General features: G+C 43.6%; 1 protein-coding gene across 1 annotated transcript in view; it reads right to left on the minus strand.

Moving 5' to 3' along the window:
- Window positions 1-17062: 17062 nt before the first annotated feature.
- Window positions 17063-26615, minus strand: part of ARHGAP15 (Rho GTPase activating protein 15) — a 381433-nt gene continuing 371880 nt past the window's right edge. The window contains exon 14 of the mRNA XM_075284535.1: window positions 17063-17391. Coding sequence (XP_075140636.1) covers window positions 17220-17391 — 172 coding nt within the window. The 3' untranslated portion in view covers window positions 17063-17219. The remainder of the gene's footprint in view (window positions 17392-26615) is intronic.

The following is a 26615-nucleotide window of genomic DNA, read 5'->3' on the forward strand; positions in this document are numbered from 1 at the left end:
TGGTGCCCAGTTTTCTCGTTCTTCTTCGCCTCGCTGCCCCCTGCCTCCCAGGTTAGGAGAGTGTGTGCGGGTTAGGAGAATGTTGGCGGGTACTGGGAGGGGAGATGTCTCCCCTCCCTTCCCAGTACCCACCCACGCCCTCCAAAGCCACAAGCCCCACCTTCTTCCTAGCTCTTTAAAGGGATTCTACCACTAAAACACTTTTTTTTCTAGTTACCACGTCGGAATAGCCTTTAAAAAGGCTATTCGTCTCTTACCTGTGGAAGTGCTCTCCGCCGCGCCGTTCGTTCAAAATACCGGTTTGTATCGGTATGCTAATTAGTTCTCTCGCAGCGATGGGGGAGTCCCCATCGCAGGAGCAGCGATGGGGGCGTCCCCATTGCAGCTCGAAAACCGACCGCAGCGCCGCCTCTATGGCTGGGACCGCACTTTCGCGCATGCGCAGTACGTTCGGCAATCTTCGCCGAACAGAGAGCATACTGCGCAGGCGTCCGACAGACGCTGCAGAGGCAAGGGGAGGACACTGAAGACCAGAGAGGCGGCGCTGCGGTCGGTTTTCGAGCTGCAATGGGGACGCCCCCATCGCTGCTCCTGCGATGGGGACGCCCCCATCGCTGCGAGAGAACTCATTAGCATACCGGTACAAACCGGTATTTTGAACGAACGGCGCGGCGGAGAGCACTTCCACAGGTAAGAGACGAATAGCCTTTTTAGAGGCTATTCCGACGTGGTAACTAGAAAAAAAAGTGTTTTAGTGGTAGAATCCCTTTAACACTAACCTGGGAGGCGGGGGCAGTGAAGCGAAGAAGAATGAGAACACCGGGCACTGGACCAGCCATCTCTGCAGCTAAGTAGCTAATAGAGATGTTAGTTAGTCTCCCATTAGAATGAATGGATGCAGCCGGCGCACAGGGGGTTAAGGCTGTGTGCCGGCTGCTTCCATTCATTCCTATGGAACCGCAGCGGAGCCTTCACAGTGAGTATACACTCCACTCAGAATGACTGGAGTGTATACTCAGTGTGAAGGCTAACATTGTTAGCTTTTCCTACAATGCTTGGCCAGTAGCAAAGTATTGTGGGAAATAATCACCGATCTCGATCCAACCTAAAACGATCGTGTTCGGAATTCCGATCGCTATCATGAAATTTTCTCAATCGCCGATCGGAATCTGATCTTTTCCGAACAAGATCGCTCTATACGATTGTATAGCTTGGGGTTGGGTTGACCTGTAGGGTACCATCACTCATAGTCCCTTGGTTGTTTATAAAACTCCTTAAAATTTAAAGGGGATGTTTTATGTAGATAATTGTTGGGTTACTTGTTACAGGTATATAATATGAATTTATTGTAAATATTTTAATTGTTGTATTTAATCACCTCATCCGGTGGCGGCCATATTGGAGCCACAGTATGGCAGTAAGTGCTTCATATATGTAGCTAGCCTAAATTCTGTATACTTGTACACATTACACTTTACTTCACTGTGACATTTCAGCGTTGAATCGAGAAGCTCAGGATTCGGGATGAATGAACCAGTCCATGCCAGGATAAGTACAAATATTCCCAAAATATGATGGATTTGATTATTTTAGGATTTTCCACCCATAAATCAATATTATACTATTGGAATAAAAATAAATGAATGGAATTCTGGGAACTCTTCTGACCCCAGGATATAATAAGGCCGAGGGGAGTAAACAGCAAACAGTCACACTCACCGGTCTTTGGGTCCATCATGGCATCCTGTGCAGGTCTCTATCAGCCTCCTGAATGACGTCAGTTGCCCCAGGGGACTGCTAAGACTGGGGATTGGGGAACATAGGGTGCATTGATGACACAATCCTTAGATGCAATCCTTAGATGGAGGTGAGTATAACAGTTATGTTTATGCGCCTCTCCTGGACCTCTGCAGACTTTGCCGACTGGGCTTTTGCAGAGATTCTAGAGTAGAATAAAACACTTCTGGTTTGGACCGAGCAAGTCCGGTCCAAAACCAAGCTGCTGGGTGCGCTTCACAAATATTCGCAAACACTACTCAGGACTATCCATTTTGCAAAAGGTACTTGAAACCAGGAACGTAACTCCCGGGTTAGCAGGAGTAGTGGCTGCCACAGGGCCCGGGACATTAGGGGCCTGGTGACAGCCACTACTGCTGCGCTTTTTTTCTTAATAGGCCGTTACAGGCTGGAGTTATACCAGCCGGTAACGAGCCCTATTTACTTACCGATCCTGGCAGGGGCTGGGATCAGTAAGTGACACTGTAGGCCCTACAAACACTATTATAATACTAGTTGTGCGACGTCAGTGCGGCACATGTCATGTGACGTCCCGGACGTCATTGAAGATGGCCAATACCGCCAAGGACTGCAGCGGAGCCGGAGATAGGAAAGTGACAGTGTTTTTTATGTTGGTCCCCCCCCCCCCCAGTTTCCGATTATTATACTCTGGGACTCTGAAAAGACCCCAGAGTATAATAATTGTTCATGGCTGTTCACAATGGGCAAAATACTGTGTATAGGGGCCACTATGGGGCGTAATATTAAGTGCAGGGGCCACTATGGGGTGTAATAGTATGTGCAGGGGCCACTATGGGGTGTAATAGTATGTGCAGGGGCCACTATGGGGTGTAATAGTGTGTGCAGGGGCCACTATGGGGGATAATACTGTGTGCAGGGGCCACTATGGGGTGTAATAGTATGTGCAGGGGCCACTATGGGGTGTAATAGTATGTGCAGGGGCCACTATGGGGTGTAATAGTATGTGCAGGGGCCACTATGGGGTGTAATAGTGTGTGCAGGGGCCACTATGGGGTGTAATAGTGTGTGCAGGGGCCATTATGGGGCATAATAGAGTGCATAAGAATGCGGGGGGGTTGGTCAGGGTCTTCGGACAGGGGGTGGGGCCCATGTCAAAAGTTCGCCATGGGGCCCCGCCATTCCTAGTTACACCACTGCTTGAAACTGTTACAAATAACTCACCAATTTGATACCAGTGGTCCAGGATATACAATGTTACAATCCTCGCTGACCCCTGGGAATAGCCCTGACAAATGTTACTGTAATCTTAGGTGGAGCATAGGGGGCCAAGTCTAAGCGCCAAAGTTCGGAGTGCTTGTTTTCCCTTCCTCTGATCGAATTATCCCCCTGAGATGGTGTGTAGGTTTTCGCGGATGTTTCCTGGTATCTGTAAACACTTGGTATGTTAATCTGTGTGTAGCTTTCCTCTCCATTTCACCCTGACAAGAAGCAGACACACTGATTGCTAGTGGCGAGGCCTCATCTCCTCCAAGAGGTGAGTAATGCTGCGCCGCAATCTGCTATTTAGTTCAGCGGCGTCTTCCACCTGTATTATTATGCTGTAATTCCCAGGAAGTGAACACTTAGGTTCTATGTAACCTTTATTTCAGCTATTGTTAGCACTTCTGTATGTCACGGCAGGACTCGGAGATTTAATGTTGGATCTTCAATCCTAATAGGGAATTTTAATTACTCCCCTAACACTCCTCAACCAAAAGCGTCGGGAGCGTCTGAATTATATGCGCGATATATATACATAACCTCCTGCTCTTTTGCTAACATTTGTTATCGGGAGTAAAAAAAAAATATATATATATATATAACCAATTGCTACAAAAGTAGTTGTAAAGCAGAGAGAGAATATTCCTCGCATCATTAATTATAGTTATGCGGCTCCTCGCCGGCTCCTTCCTTGTTTTATCCTTATATTTCGGATATAGTTTAGCAGAAAAGTGTCATTGTTATCGCCTATTAACCCCTATAGCGCTGGTAAAGAAAATATCGGCGTCTGTCATACGGGTTGGAAATATCATATAGGAATTCTGTACATGTACACCACCGGCAACATAACAGTAACGACCAACAAAGCGAATACTGCGCCAAGGATTATGGACCCATTTCTACTCATAGATACGATGTAGTTAGTGATGACTATGGATGATGGAAACTGAGTGTGGCCCTATTTTAAATTTTAGTATGAAGCCTTCTATGTGCAGAGCTGAGTATACGGTAAAACAGGGACGAAGCTGAAGAGTGGCAGGCTGCGGTAAATCACTCTGTGCTGCACTGCTGTGAGGACGATGAGGCACTCGCCATATAATAAGCCATGGGTGAAGTTCGCGAGTAGATAGATACTACTGTACATTGACTTGTCTATCTGCTCTTCTGCTTCATCCCTGCTTTACCGTATACTCAGCTCTGCTACATCTGAGATGTAGCAGAGCTGAGTATACGGTAAAGCAGGGACGAAGCAGAAGAGTAGACAAAGTCAATGTACAGTTATGGAGATGTAGCAGAGTCCAGTATATGGCACAGAACATAGTACATAGTATCTATCTTTGCGAACTTCGCTCAACTTACCTGCACAGATCCGCTGCCGCTCCCCGTTGTTCTCGCTCCTCTTCTCTCTCATCGACATGCCTTCAGAGTGCCCTGCGTGCCCCCGCCTCCCTAGATTAGTGTTAGAGATGCTGGGAGAAGGTGGGGCTTGTGACTTAGGAGAGTGTGGGTGGGTACTAGGAGGGGAGACGTGAGTGATGCACTCACGTCTCCCCGCCCACACTCTCCTAAGCCACAACAAGCCCCGCCTACTCCCATCATCTCTAACACTAGCCTAGGGAGGTGGGGGCGCGCACGGCGCTCTGAAGGCATGTCAATGAAAGAGGACCGGACGGGGAGAACGGGGAGCAGCAGCAGATCTGTGCAGTTAAGCGGACACCAGGGGGGCTAAGTAGCCGGGGGATTTTTTTTTTAATCACTACACAGCGTGGAGTCCAAAAATTGAAACAATTTTTGAACTACACGCTGTGTAGTGAATAGGATCGTTTTTAAAATCCGATCTTCGATTATTTAAAAAAATCCCATTGACTTGCATTAGGATTAGAATTGGGATCGGGATTGGGGTCGAATGGAAAATGATCATAAATCGGATTTTAAAAACAATCCTGAAATTTCAAGATCAGCTCAACCCTAGTGTTCATCCAACCTCATCTACTATGTAACTATGTAACTATATGTATGTGTGTGTGTGTGTGTGTGGGGGGGGGGGGATGCACATATGGACAGCACAGGGAAGCTTAGGGTGGATTCCCTAACCTCTAACATGACTCTTCCAAGAGGGTTGCCCTTTATAAAGACTTCAATAAATTTCCATGTTTTTTTTACATAACAAAATTTGAGTTCTCCTGAAATACTCCATATATCAAATGTGGGCAAGAATATTATTATTTATTACACTGAAATATTTAGGAATTTTTGGAATAACGCTAGGTTCACAGCTTCGTTGGGGTTTCCATTCAGCGGTCCACTTGGGGACCCTCCGAACGCAAACATAATCTGCTTAACAGAAACTTGTGGACTCCATCAACTGTAATGGGGACTGCCAGGTTTCCGCCTCCAAGGGGTGAAAAAGGCGGATAGAAAGGCGCTTGCTTCTCTCTGCAATTTTCAAGTGGAATGGGGAACGGAATCCCCTGGTAGAGTCCAGGGGGCAGGTGGGAACCTAGTCTGAATCATTCAAAATGGAGGCATAATTCTTAGTCATTGGTTAATGTTCTGTGATCGAGAGTAACCGATCTAAACCAACCAATGTTAACAACTTAAAGCCGTCATTGGTTGCGATGGACCATGTGGCCCTGGTGGTTACTGACAGTCATACAATCTAGGTTAATGACCTACTTTCAATGATCAGGTAACCTTTCAGTAACCTTCCGATCCACATTGAAACGGTCATTGGCTGGTTTAGAACGGTAACTTTTCATCACTGAAAATAAGTCAATTACCTAGAGTCATTTTCAGTCACCATTGGACTTTTTTGGACATGTGGTATTAACTATGTGTCCAAAAAATCAGGGCAATTGTTGCAATTTTAACCTGGGTGAAATTTATTTGGGTCAAATTAAATCTAATTTGAGCAAATTTGACTCCAAATAAATTTTAATGGATTCCTTCATCTCTATTCACTAAAACAATCCCTTTAAGAAAAAAGTTATTTGCGGACCCAGTGTCAATGAGCTGTTATTGCCACCCAACGTATCATTAGACGGCGGCCATACAATTTGCTCTTCATGTAATCGATGGGTGTATGGTTGGACTGGGTTTGGAGCCAACCTCTATGATGCCGACAAGTGGATAGGACCAACCTTTATGAGACAACCCCTTTAAAGACCTCCAAAGGTATGGATATAGCAGAGCTGAATCAGTCATTTAACTATTTGTGCACAGACACTACAGGAGGTTCCATGTATCCATGCATCCATTGTTGAATGATTTATGAAGCCTTCATCGTTCCCGGTATATAGGGTATTCAATATGATCAATCGATGTATCCAACTCTAATAAATAGTTAAACAGAGAGCCATTCATTGGGACTTTGGAACAGAACAATTCACATATTCTCTATGAAGGTAGAATTGCCACCGCCATTGAGCTCATAAATAATGTATCACAGAGAGAGAAAAAAAAATAAAAAATTCCGAGCCCCTGTAATGGTTTGAAAGTTTTCCTGGTTTAATGAAAAGTAATATTTTAAGAACTAAACTTGCAAAAAGATAATGGCGCAATTTCGTGTCCTTTTTATCTTCAAGTATATAAAAAATGGATACTCTTATGTCTAGGTGTGCCTGGCTGTATGAAAATTCAATGCAAATAAGTCTTCACCCCTGTGGTACTTGCAACTGTTTTCTCTTTGATAACCCAATTATTGTCTCAAGAGCTGTGTCAATTGCTTCAGCGATCTCTTCTTCAACAAATCACTCCTGTAACCTCAAGCATTTTCCATTTGATTCTGCCATTTTTGACAGTTCAAAGCAATCAGAGACGGCCTCACAAGGATCGGGATTGATTTTATGTACTTGCTTATCATGTTAATTCCTTGAAAATCAGCCTTTTCATCCTTCTGTCTGATTATTGCTGTTAGAAAGACTGAGAAATGGAGAAGATCAAACAGGGCAGTTATAGGTAATATTATTGTCTGGGCCCAATCTCTAAATAGGAGGTGAAACGACACCACTGCCCCCAAAGTGTCCGAAAGTTTATTCGACTTGATGGGTGACCCAAACCTGTCTCCCAATTTAGGGTCTACCCATTTATGTCTTGGAAGTCAATGTTACCAGATCTGCAATGGATACTTGGGATATAGGATTATTGCGCATGATGAACCTTTAAGAGGAAGAAACGTCATGTTCATGCGCCATTTGCCCAAATACTGGTAAAATAAATTTCTGGTAACAAAACTTGGAGAGTTGAGCTGATCATGGGCCTGAGCCTGGTCAATGGACCTGTTCGTGAAAAATTCCTCTCAAGTGGATGTCCTACTTCTGGCACTACATAAGATTAAAGGGTGGTCCACTACTCCGTTAGGTTGGATACAGATGACCTATTCACAGCATAAGTCCATAATATGAGATTGGTCAAGGCCTGATACATGGACCACGCACCGATCACTTATTACGGCTACCAGAAGCCATAACAACTGAAGTCATAACAAGCAGCTCTGTTCCTATTCCAAATAAAAGGGAGAAGAGCTGCAGTTCCTTGGTGTCACCACTAGAGTGTACAGAGCTCCATACACTGCATACAGCTTCCTGTTTGTATACTGTAGTGGTGACTTGGAGAACTGTAGCTCCGCTCCCATTCACTCGTATATGGCTCCAGATGCCAGAAAAAGCTGTTCGTTGTTGGGGCTGGGTGTTGGACCCCACCAATCTAATACTGATGACTAGAAATGGGCGAATAGTATTCAAAACTGCAGTTTCGAATACCTCATTCCGTAGGAATGAATGGGAATGGCCACGCGCCGGCTGGCGGTTAACCCCTTGCAGTTCGCCCGCTCCCATTCATTCCTAGGGGAGTGAGGCATTCGAAACTAGAGTTTCGAATAGTATTCGCTCATCTCTACTGCTGACCCATCCTATGGATAGGTCATCAGTATTGCTCATCTCTAGTCATCAGTATTAGATTGGTGGGGTCCAACACCCAGCCTATGGATAGGTCCTCAGTATCCAATTTTGATAAGTCATGGACAACCCCTTTAAGGTCCAACCTTATTTCCTATTGCCCATCCAAATGCAAATGTCTGAGTGCTGTAAAACCCCATCCTGAAATTTGTAGATAGGTCAGTGATTACAGATGTGATCTGATTAGATACTGGGTCTTTCCACAAGAAAGTATGAAAGTGTCCCCCCCCCCCATTGCCCTAAAAAATGGTTCTCAGAGGCTACTTTTGAATAGTGTACTTTTTGGTGAGGGCTACCCATGCCTCTATGACACATTTGATTTAGCTAAATTGACAGACTTTGAGAGGGGGTACATCATAGGACTGGGAGATTGGGATTTTAGTTTTCGAGAAAGTTATCCAGAAAGATTATTGATCAATGCATTGACCCACCATTGAAAAATCCTTTGGTACAGAACACAGTGTCGTCACTTCCCTTCCAAAGCTTTATTGGACACCCATCAGATGTTTTACAAATTCTTCTCTCTAGTGGTCATCGGGGTACATAATACACCTGTGTTGATTATCACAAGATATGGTCATTCTATAGCAGTCAATGAACTTCCATCCCATTTGGGTCTTCCCATCCTTCCATCCCAAGATGGCTTTGGCTTTGACTAAGGTGAGGTTTGAGAGAACTTTCAGAGGACTTCCAAGGCCATGGAGTCAGTAAGCCAAACCACTGACTCAGTAAGTCAGTAACTTTTTTTCCAACTCCGACTCTTTCCAAAACTGGTTCCATCTCCGACTCCACACCCTTGAGGACGTCCATCAATTATAAAATCCTGAGCTATCCTCCTGATATACTGTGACTTTACAAGGTGGTATTAGCTCTTTGAATGTCAATAAAAAAAAATATTACCCACTAATAAAATTTTTGAAATTCCACTAACCACCATCTCGTCATCATAACGTCACCAAATCTAGGTCAGCATTGGTCAAAGATTTACAAGCATCTTGTCTAACCCCCTAAAAAAAATATCAACTTTGCGTTAACCTCAGTAGAGAGTATTTTTTCCAAAAATATTTTAAAGGGATTCTACCATTAAAAACCTTTTTTTCTGGTTGACACGATGAAATAGCCTTATGAAAGGCTATTCTTCTCCTACCTTTAGATGTCTTCTCTGCTCCGCCTTTCGGTTAAAATCCCGTTTTCCGCCGGTATGCAAATCAGTTCTCTCGCAGCACTGAGGGTGGACCCCATCGCTCAAACAGCACTTGAGGCATCCCCAAAGATGCGAGAGAACACAGTAAGTAAGCGGCCATTTTCTTGTGGCCGGCGGGCATGCGCAGTCAACTTTGCCCTAGGCCCGAGGCCAGGGGTGAACCTACCTTTTTTGCCGGGAGGAGGGGGCGTGGCAGAGTGGAGGGGGTGGGGCGGAGCGAAGGGGGGACGTGGTGAAGTGAAGGGGGGCGTGGTGGAGCGGCGTTAGCAGGCAGAGAGCAGGCAGGGAGAATACCTGCTCTATGCCTGAGCATGAGGGGAGGCCGCTGGAGCAGCGCTGCGTCCACAGGGCCTCCCCAATCCACCGCTCGCTTCCCTTGCCCGGCTGCCGAGATGGTGACAGCTTGTCCTGGACTGGCTTAGGTAAGCAAAAATGCCGCCTCCCCCCCGGGGCCCTGGCATAGCGCCGCCTGAAATGGTCACTTCAGGTCACCTCATGGGAGGTGTGGCGCTGCCCGAGGCCTAGAAGTTTGGAGCCAACCCCTGGAAGAAGACCCCATTCCTGAAAAAGATGGAGGCGGCGCTAGAGAGTTCTCTTGCAGCATTGGGAACGCCCCCAGTGCTGTTTGAGTGCTGTTCCCTTCCCCCAGTGCTGCGAGAGAACCTTTGCATACTGGAGGAAAACAGGATATTAACCGAACGGCGGCGTGGAGAAGACATCTAAAGGTAGGAGAAGAATAGCCTTTCTTAAGGCTATTCCGTTGTGTCAACCAGAAAAAAAAGGTTTTTAATGGTAGAATCCCTTTAATTATAGTGGCCCGTTGCGCGTTCCGTGTCAATGCCATCCTCAAATAAAGTTTTACATTAAAAAAAAATAAGGGAGAGAGAAAGAAAAAGATATGGTCCAGGGGCGATTAAGACTCGGTGTTTAGAACTTGTCTTTATTCTGCGTTTCGCCGCCCGCGTTCGCACTCTATCCAGTATATTTTATGATAAACATGTCGAGTCAAAGAAACATTAATGAAGCAATTCCCCAAATAAAACAGACCATCATATCTGAATAGCAGCAGAGAGAGAAAGTGGGGTCTTTGTAGTTTAATCAAGATCAGAAGACTTGTTTTGAGCGTCTGTCATCTTTAATTTTACGGCACTTCATTTCAGAGTGGGACAGCCAGGGTCACATGCAATTAAAACACAGGCAAGATTTGTCTTGTGAAATCTTAACATAAAAAGTAATGTGTTACTTCATTTTAACTTTTTTTCACTGAACTCAACGAAAGTCACTAATTACTTCCCCCCTCTTGTCACCTTTTTCAATATAGCTTTTTTTTTTTACAATTTTTTATTTTTTTTATTTTTTTATTTTTTTTTGGACATATTACGGAGAAGTTTTTTGAATTTTCATATCAAACGTACGGAATGAATCTGGAGGATAAGGAGAAGATTGAAGTTTTTTTTTAATTTTTTTTTTTTTTTTAAGAAATACATTTTAAATACATCTAAGCCCTTCTTAAATGAAGACTCCTTTGGATGAAAAGATACAAAAAGCCATTAATCTGCTTAACCGGGGCAGGTAGGAATACAGATCTCCGAATGACTCCTAAATGAAGGGAGTTTAATGCGATATTGGGACAAAACGACTTAAATTTTATCAGCGAGCGGGAAATGTAGGGAATCAGTTTAGGGCCGGTTTTATGCCGAGATGACAGTCGATTCATCACAGTGATTGGTAAATGGCGGAGACCCTTATTAACCTTATTGGTAAGGAGCTTAAAGGTTCGTTGAATGCGCCAAATAGACTTTCTTAGAGTCATCCCAGCTGCTTCTGATACTTTGTAACGGAAACCCTTTAGATTCCCATTCCCAATCTCCCCCCCGTTCAAGCACTCTGCTAATTTAAGTGCGGCCGAGGGAGCCATAGGAGGGAAATAATAGGAATTCGCACGGAGGCTGTCGACATCTAGAGCACCTGGAGAACGTCTTAAGAGTTTTGCTCTTTTGAAGATATTTTTTCAGTTTTTTTTTTTTCAATTTTTTTTTCTCCACCAGTAACCGGGGATTATTTTTGATACCTGTCCAAAAGAGTTATGTCTACACCAATTTCCATCCCATGCCGCTAATTAACCTTATTGTATGCAGGAAACAGTCAATTTAATACCTGCATTCTTTCCGTAATGCCAAGTAAAATGAAATCTAGTGTGAAATCTAGTTAGCGTTTGCTGTTTTTGAAGTCATTTTGAAGTTTCCAGTTGTGCTGACTGTGACCTTAGAACTGATAGCTGGGAAATGTTAAAGCCTGGATTCTCTTGCGTTTCAAATACATCATTTTCACTTTTTTTAGTGTTAGGTCTCACCTGGACTTTCTGGCAACTCGGATATTTATTATCGGGAAGACGGAGTAAATTTCTCTTAAGACTCGCAGATGGGGGATTTTCAACAACATCTTCAAAGCCGTCGCGGAAAGAAAATCATATATTATATTTTTACAGAATCCAAAAATAAATTGTTGGAAGAGACAACCAGATGTACTTATGGGTCCTATTATCTTTTTATGATAGTTTAGACGGATTTTCATGGCTTTATTTTTGGAATCGTCTTCTTCTGTGCAGGGTTTCTCCGTTCGTATGAACTGTGGCTGTAACCCTTGTGATTTCTACAGGCAAATATTTACCTGCAGGAGCGAATCCAACGTTTCTTTATGACTAATGCCTAGGGACCGGATTGTGTTGTCGAGAACTGTTTTAGGCAAGTGGACTAGCGTGATGTTTTTATCATGGGGCTCTTTTTGAAGTTTGGAGGCAAAAATTTACCTGGGTGTCAAGTCATCAACCATCAAGCTATCTATCTATCTATCTATCTATCTATCTATCTATCTATCTATCTGTCTGTCTGTCTGTCTGTCTGTCTGTCTGTCTGTCTATCTCCTATCTATCTATCTATCTATCTATCTATCTATCTATCTATCTATTTATTATCTAACTCATGTCTATCCATCCATCCATCCATCCATCTCCTATCTATCTATCTATCTATCTATCTATCTATCTATCTATCTATCTATCTATCTCCTATCTATCTCCTATCTATCTATCTATCTATCTATCTATCTATCTATCTATCTATCTCCTATCTATCTCCTATCTATCTATCTATCTATCTATCTATTATCTAACTCATGTCTGTCTATCTATCCATCCATCCATCCATCCATCCATCCATCTCCTATCTATCTATCTATCTATCTATCTATCTATCTATCTATCTATCTATCTATCTCTCATATCTATCTATCTATCTATCTATCTATCTATCTATCTATCTAATATCTATCTATCTATCTCATATCTGTCTATCTATCTATCTATCTATCTATCTATCTATCTAGAAAAGAACAGTCTGATCCAAAACTCATCCAGTACTGATCCAAAACCATGTAAAGGGTGCTTTTTCTTGGGTACAAGGGAAACACTCCAAGTATAGATTTATTCTATGGGTGGTTCCAATGGCAATCTATCGTACCATCTCTTGGGCCAGCCAAGGGGTAGGTTCCATTAAAGACACAGTTATCATATTACATTAGATGCAAAAACCCTTTAAAATGCTAGTGACAAGAAATACAATCATGTAGTCTTTTACCAGTGCAGGCAGTGGGACGCTACATGTACATCCAAGGGCGTAATGATTATGGTCCCAGGGAATGTGACTGCAACTGGGCCCAGCAAGGTATGTGGGCCCACGGCCAGCTGGAGATGGCTGGGGCTCCGTAGAACTATGACTGGTTCCCCGACCACTATACATACTAGTCCAGGGGAGGTGACTTAAAATAATAAATAATTATACTCACCTCTCCTGGGCTCAGAGTCCTCTCCAGCGCTCTTCCGTCTCGTGACTGATACCTGTGATTAGGCCTTAGCCTAATGGTAATGACGTCAGTGCACCCCAACGTGACCGTTGAGGACCAATCACAGACCTCACCCGGGATGTTGAGAAGATGGTCAAAGATGTTGAAGACAGCCAGAGCCAGGATGCCCAGGAAAGGTCAGGCAAGGTAAATATTAGGGGTGCTGGGAGAAGCCCGGACAAAATTTTGCATCCGGGCCAAAAGACACTTGTTACGCCACTGTGTACATCCTTTCAGGCAGCTCTATACTGTAATGGCAATGACCTCCTTCAGTAGGATAAAGCCCCTGTCTTGTTCAGGAATAGTTTTAGGAACATGACCATGGGACCAATGTGTTGACCTGACCTCTATTCATCTTAAAGGCCTTGCACTATAATCATACAATGTACAATAGTTCAGGGTTTGTCAAAGATTTTATTCCAAGGCCCGCCTAATCTAGCTTCACCAGCCTGCAAGGTCCCCAGAAGGACCTGCACAGTACCGCCAGTGCCAACCATAAAGTCTTTGGTCACACTTAAGGGTCTCATAGTTTAATGAAGTTGTGCCATCAATACAAATGGTAATAAGTAAACTAAATATGCATTTTACAGAGACTTTTATCTGCTTTTAATAGCACTAAGTTGCAAAATAGTTCTGTGCACATCATTCTAGTGAGGCTCTGCTAGCCATGTGTGCTCAATGGAATACAGTACAGCTTCTGCAGCATCCTCAGTGAAGAAAACAGGGATTCCATTTAGGCTGGACATAGGCTTTCCTTCTGCTTCTCAAAGAGATAGTCCAGCCTGTGCAGGAGCACTAAGGTTATAACATAGGTGATCTCTCTGTTACCCATGGCTCTCTGCTTGTGATTCATGGCACGACCCATTAAATGTATACAACACCGAAAACTGCACGGCTTCTATAATGGTAAAGGACAGGTACACTTCCTCATTCAAAACTTCAAAAAAAGCTCGGCAATGTATAATTTTCCTTATAAATATCTCATAATCTGGAAAAAGAAGATCATTTCGAAGTAAATGCGATTTAATTAACCCATTCAATAAAAGAGATTATTGAGCAAACTGCTAAATGTTTCTATCATGATATCCTTAATTAAACTCCCCTTATTAGAAACTCAATGACAAGAATTAGCCACACGTAATTACACTTAATAATGGTACAATTAGACAGAGAAATATGAGAAACTTCTCACAATTTCCTGATTTTTAAAATAATATTTGTTTGCATAGGAATGTGCACAGAGGCGAAGTTATTGGGGGTGCAGCGGAGGAAATTACAACAGGACCTGGAGCTCGGGAGGTGCAAAGGATCCATCTACCACATTAGAATGCACTGGGTTTATAAATGGTACATGCTCGGGGGTGGGACCTGTTAGAACTTGCATTGGGGCCCGGAACTTCAACAAATAGAAAAGTGTAGTTGGGACCCCATCCAGTGTGCAAAATGTGTGGAGCAGTGTCCAACATGGTAAACATTTTGAAAGCCGCCATCTTGGAAAGCTGATTTTTTTCAAATGGGAAGGGGTGCATGTGACATATGTATCTAATAGGGCTATGTATGTATATGTATCTCTAACAACATGCCACACACAAGATGGAGTTGTACCCGGCCACCTTTTTCCTTTAATTCAGGTGTCCAGAGCTTTGGGCCACTCTATAGAATAAAACATAGGAGTTAGAAAACCACATAGTCTAGGAAATATGATAGATACGGTATCACAAAAGCAAACAATCTCTGCTATATGATTACCTGTCTCCTGTGCCATAATTGTGTGGCATAATTCTAATTTGGAACGGGACACAAGACACATTGTACAAAGACTAATGTGAGGGTTACATTCGTCTAGGGCGGAGTTAAGAAACTCAGGGGTGTGACTTCTCATTCTATAAATTTAAATGCTGTACTAGTAAAACATACATGTATTTCTAAGATCCTACAGAGGTAGTTTTTCAGCATTAGTCAGTCTCAATGTTCATGTCAAATGTTCGCCTCGGGGCCCTGCCATTCCTAGTTACGCCACTGTTTGTATGTGAGGAGCCATTCCAGGAACCCGGATCACAGCAAAGCCACAAAAATATCGGTGAGTATCTGCAGTTGCTTTTATATTCCTTGAGGTCGTCCGATTCCGTTCAGAACATATTAGCCAGTTACTTTCCTTCCACTGGAGATTATGTGTAGGAGATATTCCCGATTATTTATTGTCATTTTTTTTTTAGTGTATTTTATTTTTTTAAGGACTTCCAAAAAGTTTCAACACATATTCTTTATTGGTAGCCAATACAAAACAAAAGCAAATTTTGCTATTATATATAACTGCATAACACAATAATGGGGCTAGATGTTCCCGTACAATATGAAACGCATGATAGGTCACAGAAGATGATGCCGTGAAACACCCAAAAGCATTTCATACATGTATCCATCACTTCTGTGCTTATTATATTCATGACCTGCAGTATGCACAGACATTTACAATTCTGTAAAAAAGCTTCTCATTTGTACAATAAGACATTTCAAGAGCCTATAAAACCACTATACAAAAAACAAAAATGTTGTGCACCCGTCTGAGAACCATAGAATGTACCAGATGATAAAAAGTGAAAAATTCTACCCCGATGATGAAAATGTAATTCAAGTTGAAGAATTTAGAAATCTCCAACTCTCAAACATATAAGGTGAGATCCCAAGTGGTGACTGAGCTCTCCGAGAGTCATTGCAATGAACACACAAGTAATGCTGGCCATAAAACCAGTGAGGTGGACCGTACACCAGAAAAGTGGACCGTAAACCAGTAAAGTGGACTGTACACCAGTAAAGTGGACCATAGACCAGTAAAGTTGGCCATACACCAGTAAAGTTGGCCATATACCAGTAACGTTGGCCATATACCTTAGATACTGTAGCTGTTGGGTAGATGTTGCTAGATACTTATTACTACGAAAATAAAAGATCAGGCATGTTGAAATTCAACATGTCCCATCCTTCTTTTACCAGAAATTTTTAAAGTGACCCTCCAGAGTACAGAGGACATAGAAAAGGTCCTACATCTTCTTAAAACATATTAAACCAATACTATATGGGGGCTTCAGATATAGTAGTGGCTTCCATACACTAGAGCGTAAAACTGGCCATAAACATGATTCTGGTGGGACTGACTGACCAAGTTTCCCAGGATCAGACAGATTGGATTTTGATATGCTCAATCTTTTGTTCTAAGGGTGAATAACTCCTTAGAGGTATCTGGCATCTTATTCCCCTTCACATATGCACTCATAAGCATGTGTATGGGGGAAAGATATGGGAGCAATAAATGTGATCAGAATGAGAATTCAGAACACTACTATATAAGGTGTATGGCACCGGGTGACTCAAAAAGCTCCCTTGGTCCTTGGTACCAGTGTTACACTGAACTGTCCCAAGGGTCATGACTGGGATTGACCGATCGTGATCGGAAAAGATCGGATACCGATCGGCGATCGAGTAAATTTTACAATCGCGATTGGAATTCCGATCCCGATCTTTTCCAGCAGGATCGAGGTCAGAGGATATCTCAAGATTGGCTCAACCCTAAAAGTGACTTTTCCCATAGAGAAGCATTGACTAGGGTTGAGCGATCGGGATTGGAAAACATCGGATTCCTATCGATGATCAAGCAAATTTCACGATCACGATCGGGATCGGCTGGAAAACGATTCTGAAATCTCAAGATTGGTTCAACCCTAGTCATGACGTTAACTCATCCCATGGGATTGGGTCTCAGTGTTCACCCAAGAAGCCGGAAGACACAAGGGAATGGACACAGGATGACATGAGGGAGCCCAGGAGAGGTGAAGGAACTATTTATTATTTTTATGCCCCTGCAATTATTATACTTTGGGATCTGAAGAGACCCCAGGGTATAATAATGAATTTTGGGCAGCCTCAAAATGAAATTGTGGGAGCCCCAAAAATCTCAGGTTTGGCCAAACCAAGTATTTTTGAAGAATTTATGTAGAGGAGACTAGTACTATAATGGATGTGCAGCAGTTGGAGGCAACATTGCAGATATTGCGTTGGGGCCTCGGAGTAAAGAAAGGGGTTGACTCTGTAGTCTCTACTGTTGTGCTAAATATTGACTAAAATGTCCTTGCCTTGAGCTCAGATTAACAGAAGATGGCATCAAATTCGGATATCATAAGCTCTACAATTTGATTTTGATAAACCATGCAGACGGCCATGTTCCCCGAATCACTCTCCGATCCCAGAAGGGTCGGTCCAAAAACAATCCCCAAGCTCTGTGTTGACATAAGGTTCGTAGAGGTGTTGAAGACAATCCTGCAAAAACAACAATAGGACATATTAGTTTACGTTCCGACACTTCATCGGGGGTTAATTCTTCATGTTGACAAATTTAGGCCCCTTTGAGAATAAAAAGTTGTTACCTAAAGAAGGAATAATTAGCGGGCCTGTTTCCTCGGCTCATTGTAGTCTCACATCTCTCTGAAGCGGAGAATTAAATACAGGCCACTTAGATATGTTGGCCGTGAAAATCTAATTTCTAATCATTTTCCCGTTTGAAATTAAGAAGAAAAAAAAAAACCGATGAAATCACTTGCTTTCCGTATTTTCTTCTACGACTCAATCAAAATAACCACAATCAGAAGATTCTTATTACTTTCCTGAAATAAAACATTGTTTCATGGGATATAAAAGTAGCTAATAATTATTCCATTCTAGGCCACATTACTGGATGCAGAGTTAATTTTAGCCAAAGCCGATGTTTTTCTTGTAAGGGAGATGGCGGAAAGTTCTTTTAATAAAACAGATACAATGAATTTTAAAGTTGAGGGACTGATGTGTATTTGTGAAAGTATCTGTCTCTATCTATCCATCTTTCTTTCTTTCTTTCTTTCTTTCTTTCTTTCTTTCTTTCTTTCTTTCTTTCTTTCTTTCTTTCTTTCTTTTTCTTTCTTTCTTCTATCCATCTATGTTATCTATCTATCTATCTATCTATCTATCTATCTATCTATCTATCTATCTATCTATCTGTCTCTCTCTCTCTGTCTCTATCTATCTCCTATCTATCTATCTATCTATCTATCTATCTATCTATCTATCTATCTATCTCCTATCTATCTATCTATCTATCTATCTGTCTGTCTGTCTGTCTGTCTGTCTGTCTGTCTGTCTATCTATCTATCTATCTATCTATCTATCTATCTATCTATCATTATAAAGTTTAAGCTAAAGGCTCTAACAAGTTTTGATTGCTTATCAATAGGATAGGAGATAACTTCATGTTCAGTGGGGTCCACTCTCTGGAGCCCCCGCCAATCTTGACAACATGTTCTCCTGTTTTGATGGATTGCTAGGCCGAGCACGCACCCTGATGCTCTATTATCATGGTAGAACCTGTCCCCTAATCTTGGAATTGGCCAGAATCTCAACAGTCAAGCCCCTTCCATCATAGTTTTCCTCTATGCTATTGACAATAGATAACTGCGTGGTGTAACTAGGAATGGCTGGACCCCGAGGCGAACATTTGACATGGGACCCCCTGACTATAAAAGACCCCCACCCCTCACCCCCCTAACCCATCCGAGCCAATCTCCCCCCCCCCCCGCCAACTACATTCCTGCACACGCTATTATGCCCCATAGTGGCCCCTGCACACAGTATTATCCCCCATAGTGGCCCCTGCACACAGTATTATCCCCCATAGTGGCCCCTGCACACAGTATTATCCCCCATAGTGGCCCCTGCACACAGTATTATCCCCCATAGTGGCCCCTGCACACAGTATTATCCCCCATAGTGGCCCCTGCACACAGTATTATCCCCCATAGTGGCCCCTGCACACAGTATTATCCCCCATAGAGGCCCCTGCACACAGTATTATCCCCCATAGTGGCCCCTGCACACAGTATTATCCCCCATAGTGGCCCCTGCACACAGTATTATGTCCCATAGTGGCCCCTGTACACAGTATTATGTCCCATAGTGGCCCCTGTACACAGTATTATCCCCCATAGTGGCCCCTGCACACAGTATTATCCCCCATAGTGGCCCCTGCACACAGTATTATCCCCCATAGTGGCCCCTGCACACAGTATTATCCCCCATAGTGGCCCCTGCACACAGTATTATCCCCCATAGAGGCCCCTGCACACAGTATTATCCCCCATAGTGGCCCCTGCACACAGTATTATCCCCCATAGTGGCCCCTGCACACAGTATTATGTCCCATAGTGGCCCCTGTACACAGTATTATGTCCCATAGTGGCCCCTGTACACAGTATTATCCCCCATAGTGGCCCCTGCACACAGTATTATCCCCCATAGTGGCCCCTGCACACAGTATTATCCCCCATAGTGGCCCCTGCACACAGTATTATCCCCCATAGTGGCCCCTGCACACAGTATTATCCCCCATAGAGGCCCCTGCACACAGTATTATCCCCCATAGTGGCCCCTGCACACAGTATTATCCCCCATAGTGGCCCCTGCACACAGTATTATCCCCCATAGTGGCCCCTGCACACAGTATTATCCCCCATAGTGGCCCCTGCACACAGTATTATCCCCCATAGAGGCCCCTGCACACAGTATTATCCCCCATAGTGGCCCCTGCACACAGTATTATCCCCCATAGTGGCCCCTGCACACAGTATTATGCCCCATAGTGGCCCCTGCACACAGTATTATCTCCATAGTGGCCCCTGCACACAGCGTTATGCCCCATAGTGGCCCCTGCACACAGTATTATCCCCCATAGTGGCCCCTGCACACAGTATTATCCCCCATAGTGGCCCCTGCACACAGTATTATCCCCCATAGTGGCCCCTGCACACAGTATTATCCCCCATAGTGGCCCCTGCACACAGTATTATCCCCCATAGAGGCCCCTGCACACAGTATTATCCCCCATAGTGGCCCCTGCACACAGTATTATCCCCCATAGTGGCCCCTGCACACAGTATTATCCCCCATAGTGGCCCCTGCACACAGTATTATGCCCCATAGTGACCCCTGCACACAGTATTATGCCGCATAGTGACCCCTGCACACAGTATTATGCCGCATAGTGACCCCTGCACACAGTATTATGCCGCATAGTGACCCCTGCACACAGTATTATCCCCCATAGTGGCCCCTGCACACAGTATTATCCCCCATAGTGGCCCCTGCACACAGTATTATCCCCCATAGTGGCCCCTGCACACAGTATTATCCCCCATAGTGGCCCCTGCACACAGTATTATCCCCCATAGTGGCCCCTACACACAGTATTATGCCCCATAGTGGCCCCTGCACACAGTATTATGCCCCATAGTGGCCCCTGCACACAGTATTATGTCCCATAGTGGCCCCTGCACACAGTATTATCCCCCATAGTGGCCGCTGCACACAGTATTATCCCTGGGGTCTGCAGTCTACTTACCGATCTCCTCTTCTGATCACGGCCGCTGGTGCTTCCCCTTCTGCGGAGGATATGGTAAGTAAATAGGGACTGTGACCTGCTGGAGTTATTCCAGCAAGTAACGGTCCCTAATGTCCTGGGCCTTGTGGCAGACGCTACCGTTACTACCCTGGTAGCTACGCCCCTGGAGATAACTACAAAACTTTACACAACCCCTTTAATTTAAGTAGATCCCCTTTTTAGGATCCTTATCTCCTGGTCAGGATAGAGAGCCTTTAGAAAGAGGATCTCTCCGTCCTGTCCAGCTTTACATAGAGAACCCATTGATATGAATGGACAATGTGTAATACTTCATTTCACCTGTGGAGGTGCTGCAGGGAAATTGAACACTTATTACCAGGTTTCCCTAAAGGCACCAACTACTTGCTGAGGGTCCCAGAGGGGAGACACTTTGTGATAAGATTATTGTTTAGACACATTATAACATTTAGTGACTGACCAAATCAGAGAATCGTTACATAAAATATTGTAATTTCCTGACCTGGGGCTAATTTCTCCCCTATGAGAAAGAAAATGGATGTGTCCGGTTGGGGGGTATTGCTCTTTAAGGCAGGCTCTGCGGGCACATGGAGCTGTGCACACATCCTGGCAGAATCCCATTAATGAAATTATTTGTAGAATCCTATATACATATGGTCCATTTCTTAGTAATGAGATTACTTTCACTTAATTAGAAATGAAATTTAATAAGAAAGAGAGTCATAAATAATTCCACTCCCAAAAATAGGTCATAAATAATAATCTTTTAAGTCAAGATTATATTACACATCAAAAGATACATGATGTAATATAGATGTAGAAATTGTTATCCGCACATTGTGGAGCAGATTCAGGGTAACAACCAAATCCATAAAATATTACAAATATACGACTAAGAGAAAACCAATTTATTTATTGATATTATCTTTATGATACGTTTTATCAATTACATGTCCTTACGTCTTTCCAGTGTTATTACTAGAGATGAGCGAACAGTAAAATGTTCGATATTCGATATTTGTTTCGAGTAGCCCCTTAATATTCGACTACTCTAATCAAATATTGAATCCTATTATACTCTATGGGGGAAAAATGCTCGTTTCAGGGATAGGCAACGTTTGATCAAATTGAACTTACCAAGTCCATGAGTGAGGGTTGGGCTGGATCCTCCGAGAAGTCTTCTCCGTGCAGCGTCCCCGCGGCGTCTTCCGGCTCTGAATTCACTCTGCCAGGCATCGGGCCTGGGCAGAGCCGACTGCGCATGCCCGCACTACAAGAAAATGGCTGCTTAGAGTCAATGCGGCCATTTTCTTGTAGCACGGGCATGCACAGTTGGCTCTGCCCAGGCCCGATGCCTAGCAGAGTGAATTCAGAGCTGGAAGACGCCGTGGGGACGCTGCGCGGAGAAGACTTCTAAAGGTAGGAGAAGAACCAGCGTTGATTGGCCGACTGTATAGCATTCGGCCAATCAACACTGGTTCTGCATCGAATTTTTCCATTCGAATAGCGAGTGGTACTCGATCGAGTACGAGTATTTTGAATACCTACTCGATCGAATACTACTCGCTCATCTCTAATAGGAATAAAAGACCTGCAGAGGAATGTGCTTTGCTAAATACCAGTTTGGACCAGTGTGGGCTGTCATGTGGACGTTCATTCTTCCTTAGAGGAGTCCTTGGAAGTTAAGGACTCATACCTGTGTTTGGCCCTTAGTCATAAGACTTTTATGGAATATCTATAAGTTCCCTTCCTCCTGTGCTCCTCAGGGGCTTGGCTATAGGAAGTGCAGATGTAGCAGGTTCTTTGGCTTTTGTACACGAAGGGGCTCAAAGCCTACATGGCACATATTGTAAGAATAGACTGGTATTATAAGTGACACATGGTAGGTGCGGCCCACTTACCAATTCTGTACTGAACCCTTGGGGTATTATGTCACGCTTCTGCTGAGTCATTTTGGTTCTTTGCTCATTTCTTTTGTAATATATTTCAGACAGAAATAATCCCATCTATCCAGGACTCGTCATCATCAAGTTCTATTCCCTTACACTTATATGTCAAGTTGCAGATGTTTTTGAAAAAAAAAAAAATAGAAAAAATTGCATAAGAATAAGAAGATGGCGATAAGACTAAGTAGTTGACCCCCAGTCCCTTGTGCGATGGAAGATATGGGGATCGGAAGATATGCGGATATTTAATAAGCGACACGTTGTTGACCGCACTGATCGATGTGATGGAAGCAAATTCTGCAAAGCATGAAAACAATAAGCGCGCGGGCGCAGCTCCTGCACACAGAGGAGGTAGGAGCGCTGGAGCTGCTGTGGTTTACACCATGGTTCCAATAAGAGCTGTTTTTGTTATGTAACGGCAAAACACAAAGTGCCGGCCAATTTCTATTCAGCTGTTGTTTAATGGCTGAGAAAATCGACTTATTCTGCTTACTTTACACCCCAGGGACTCATCTATCATCAGGAAAATAGCACAATTCTTTTAATCTGGCATCCATTAGTCCAGAAATTCTCATAGCCTGACAGCGAGCTGCAGAATGATCTGAAATCTTGCAAGGACAGTAACAAGAAATTGAGTCAGGGGTAGCAAAATCACATTCATGTATAGTCAGAGGTGTAACTTGAAGCTTATGGGCCCCAGTGTATAATCTGCAATGTGGCCCCTACCTACCTTGTGTCATTTAGAATAGTGGTATATTTTATGGGGGCACCATCAATGCAGATACTTTTTGGGAGAACTGGGCAGGGAGGTTGTCCCCGCCACCACCTTGGAGAACTAAGCACAGATCTTCTGTGGATGTAGGCTTGTTCCAATGCCATCCCAGACAGACTGGATGATGATGAGATCAGGGCTATATCTGTGGGGACCATATCATCATTTCCAGGACTCTCCCTCCAAATGGCACTGAATGCAGGACATACACAGAGAAACACTGTCCTGTACTGATGTGAATACAGTACTTTGGTTGTGATAGAAAGCTCTGATTTATCTTCAGCATCAGACTAAGCCTGACTGTCTTCTCTTATCTCTTGCACAGTCAATTCACTCCCCTTATCTTCTCTATAGAGTATTATAGACGTGCAATCTGAGTTACATGATGTGCTGTCCACCTCAAAAAACATATTGCAGAATTGTCAAAGTGAAACTCAGTTTAGCAAAGAGGAAAGGAGGCTGATAAGAGGAAAAGGAAATATTTGTTCTCTGATTTATTGCCAGTATTATAGATCTATGCAAGGTTGGTGCCCATTAAAAGATTGACCCCAGAGGCGTAACTTCTAGCTCCTGGGCCTCTGGTGCAATAACTTTAATAGGGCCCCTACCTACCATGTTCCCTATAGAATAATGGGATCATTTATGTGGCAGAGGTACCATTGGGGTTCCCTCAGGGTCCAGATTCAGCCCTATAACTACAATCCTCGTTGGCCCTCTGAACTATATTCCTTAGTGGGGCTGAAATATCTAAAGTCTAAAGGCTCCAATACACATTAGAACAAAGTGGCTGCACATGCCAGGACTGGATGAAGGAAGATTACTCCGCTTTCTCCATTGGCAACACATTCCCATTAAGTAGAACCAAGCATTAGGGTTGAGCGGTTGGGATTGGTAAAGATCGGATCCCAATCAGCGATCGAGAACATTTCATGATCACGATCTGGATCGGCTTGAAAATGATCAAAAATCGGATTTTGAAATCTCAAGATCAGCTCAACCCTACTGTATATATAATATATAATTAGGGTTGAGCGATCGGGATGGGGAAAGATCGGATCCCGATTGGCGATCGAGCAAATTTCACGATCTCGATCGGCTGGAAAATGATCGGAAATCAGATTTTAAAATTGCTCCTGAAATCTCAAGATCGGCTCAACCCTACCAAGAATGCATGTGTATGGAGCTGTCAGGAGGAATAGCTATTGAGCTTTTCAGCAGCAGATTTTGCTGCTTGTGAGAAACATGTGTTACCTGCAGACTTTGTAACAGATTTTGAGCAGATTTCACACATTGCATTGGCTGCATGTCCTTATCTCCTGCAGATTTTTTTCCTGCAGTATGAAGAGGTGAGTTTGCAAACCCCATTCAGTTGCACTTTAATTTGCAGTGGATTTTTGGTGCATTATACTCATCGAAAAGCTGCAACAAATCTTCCTTGTTTGAACGTAGCCTTGACGGGTTGAAGCTGAGTGTGCATACAATATGTATGAGTGGGATGAAAGGAATACCTGCCAACTGAACAACAGCCTATGACATATGCAGCCAACTTTTGAGTAAGTTCGGATGAGGTGTAATATGCTGCGGCTCCTCAAATCTGCGCCATCTGAACATGCTCCAATGTCCTGGTCTGAAAATGTTCATTCCCATCGATCCACGAATCTCATCCACTCCATGTAATAAACTTCACAAGTTCTATTACATCTGAATGCCTGATACTTATGGGATGTGTCAGTGCTGTGAATTCTTCATATACAGTAAGGTCACGTACAATGTCAACGTCAAATGTCACCGGCTAGAATCAAATCACTCATGGCAGCGAAGAGAAGAGACGCGGCGGACGACCCTACAAATCAGCCTAAGCCGAGCGCTTGATATCATGTTGATTTAAGCACAAATAGGGAAAAACAGACGTTGTCATATTGTGGCGCTCGCTGGCCGTCCATGTGTGAAGCGATCTAGTGCAGCCAGATAGGAACAATGCGACGGCGTCCAAAAATGACTGATATCATTACAGTCAAAATACAATTGAGCTCTGTCATGACAAAATGATAAGTGTGCGAAACAAAGTGTGATAGATGAAGCCAAAGCATTGACGCCAACTGGGCTAACGCAACGAGGAGCTGGAGCTGTCCCGTAATAGTCATAGCTGGATGGAAGAACAATGGAGCCGGAGCTGCAGAATCAATGCTGCTGAGATCGGCGGAGTCCTGACAACTGTGACCTCTACGGAAAGTTTTGTTAACGGGGTTATCCAGCTCTCCATAGGATAAGACGTCAGTTCCAAATTGGTGGGGGGTCTGACTGCTGGGACCCTCACTAGGGTTGAGCCGATCTTGAGATTTCAGGATCGATTTTAAAATCCGATTTCCGATAATTTTCCAGCCGATCCCGATCGTGAAATTTGCTCTTTTCCGATCCCGATTGCTCAACCCTAGTCAATGCTTCTCTATGGGAAAAGTCACTTTTAGGGTTGAGCCGATCTTGAGATAACCTCTGACCTCGATCCCGCTGGGAAAGATCGGGATCAGAATTCCAATTGCGATCGTGAAATTTACTCGATTGCCAAACAGAATCTGATCTTTTCCGATCCCGATTGCTCAACCCTATCCCTCACCTATCAGGCTGTATTTTCACCAGCGCTCGCTCTATATTCAGGAATTCTGTCTCCGATTCCGCTTGAAGAATGCAGAGAGAAACCATATGCAAGCATTTTTTCGGGGGGAAACTTAGTGCACCCCATTATAGTCTACACTGAAATGTATGAGGGATCCTTCATTTTTATAACTTTTTTGCGTTTCTGCATTTTATTCTATGTTTTTGTTTTTTGAGCATTTATCCACAAATTACCTATGATACTATGTTACTATGATCAATTGCCACCAGCTTTTTTTTTTTTTTTTTTTTTGCCCTTAGTGACCAGGACTGTTTTAACACGGTGGGCCTAAAAGGGTTTGATAAGTTCCTCCTTCACCCATCGCCACCATTATTCCACTTCATTAAAAGCAACAGTATGAAAGAGGCATGCAGAGATGAAAAACATCAGTGACGATCGTTTTGCACCTCTCAGGTGCTTTTTTCAAGCTTAGTTCATACTAAGCCTGAAAAAGCACCTGAGAGGTTCCAAATGACCATTGCTGTTGTTTTTCATGTCTGCATGCCTCTCCCCCACTGTTGCTTTTAATGAAGCATAAAAAAGCCTACAGATAGAGTTGGATTTGGGCTCCACCACCATGGTTAAAGCGGCCTTGTATGTGTCTCCAGCCTAAAGGAAAATTCTATGATGCAAAGTTTGGTGGGACATGTCAATATTAGAGATGGGTAAACCCCTCAAGATCTGTTTAGTTTTGGGTTCAAGCCTCTGATTTGTTTTGGATCGAACATG

This window comes from Leptodactylus fuscus, chromosome 8 (genome assembly GCF_031893055.1).
Source record: "Leptodactylus fuscus isolate aLepFus1 chromosome 8, aLepFus1.hap2, whole genome shotgun sequence".
NCBI lineage: Eukaryota > Metazoa > Chordata > Amphibia > Anura > Leptodactylidae > Leptodactylus > Leptodactylus fuscus.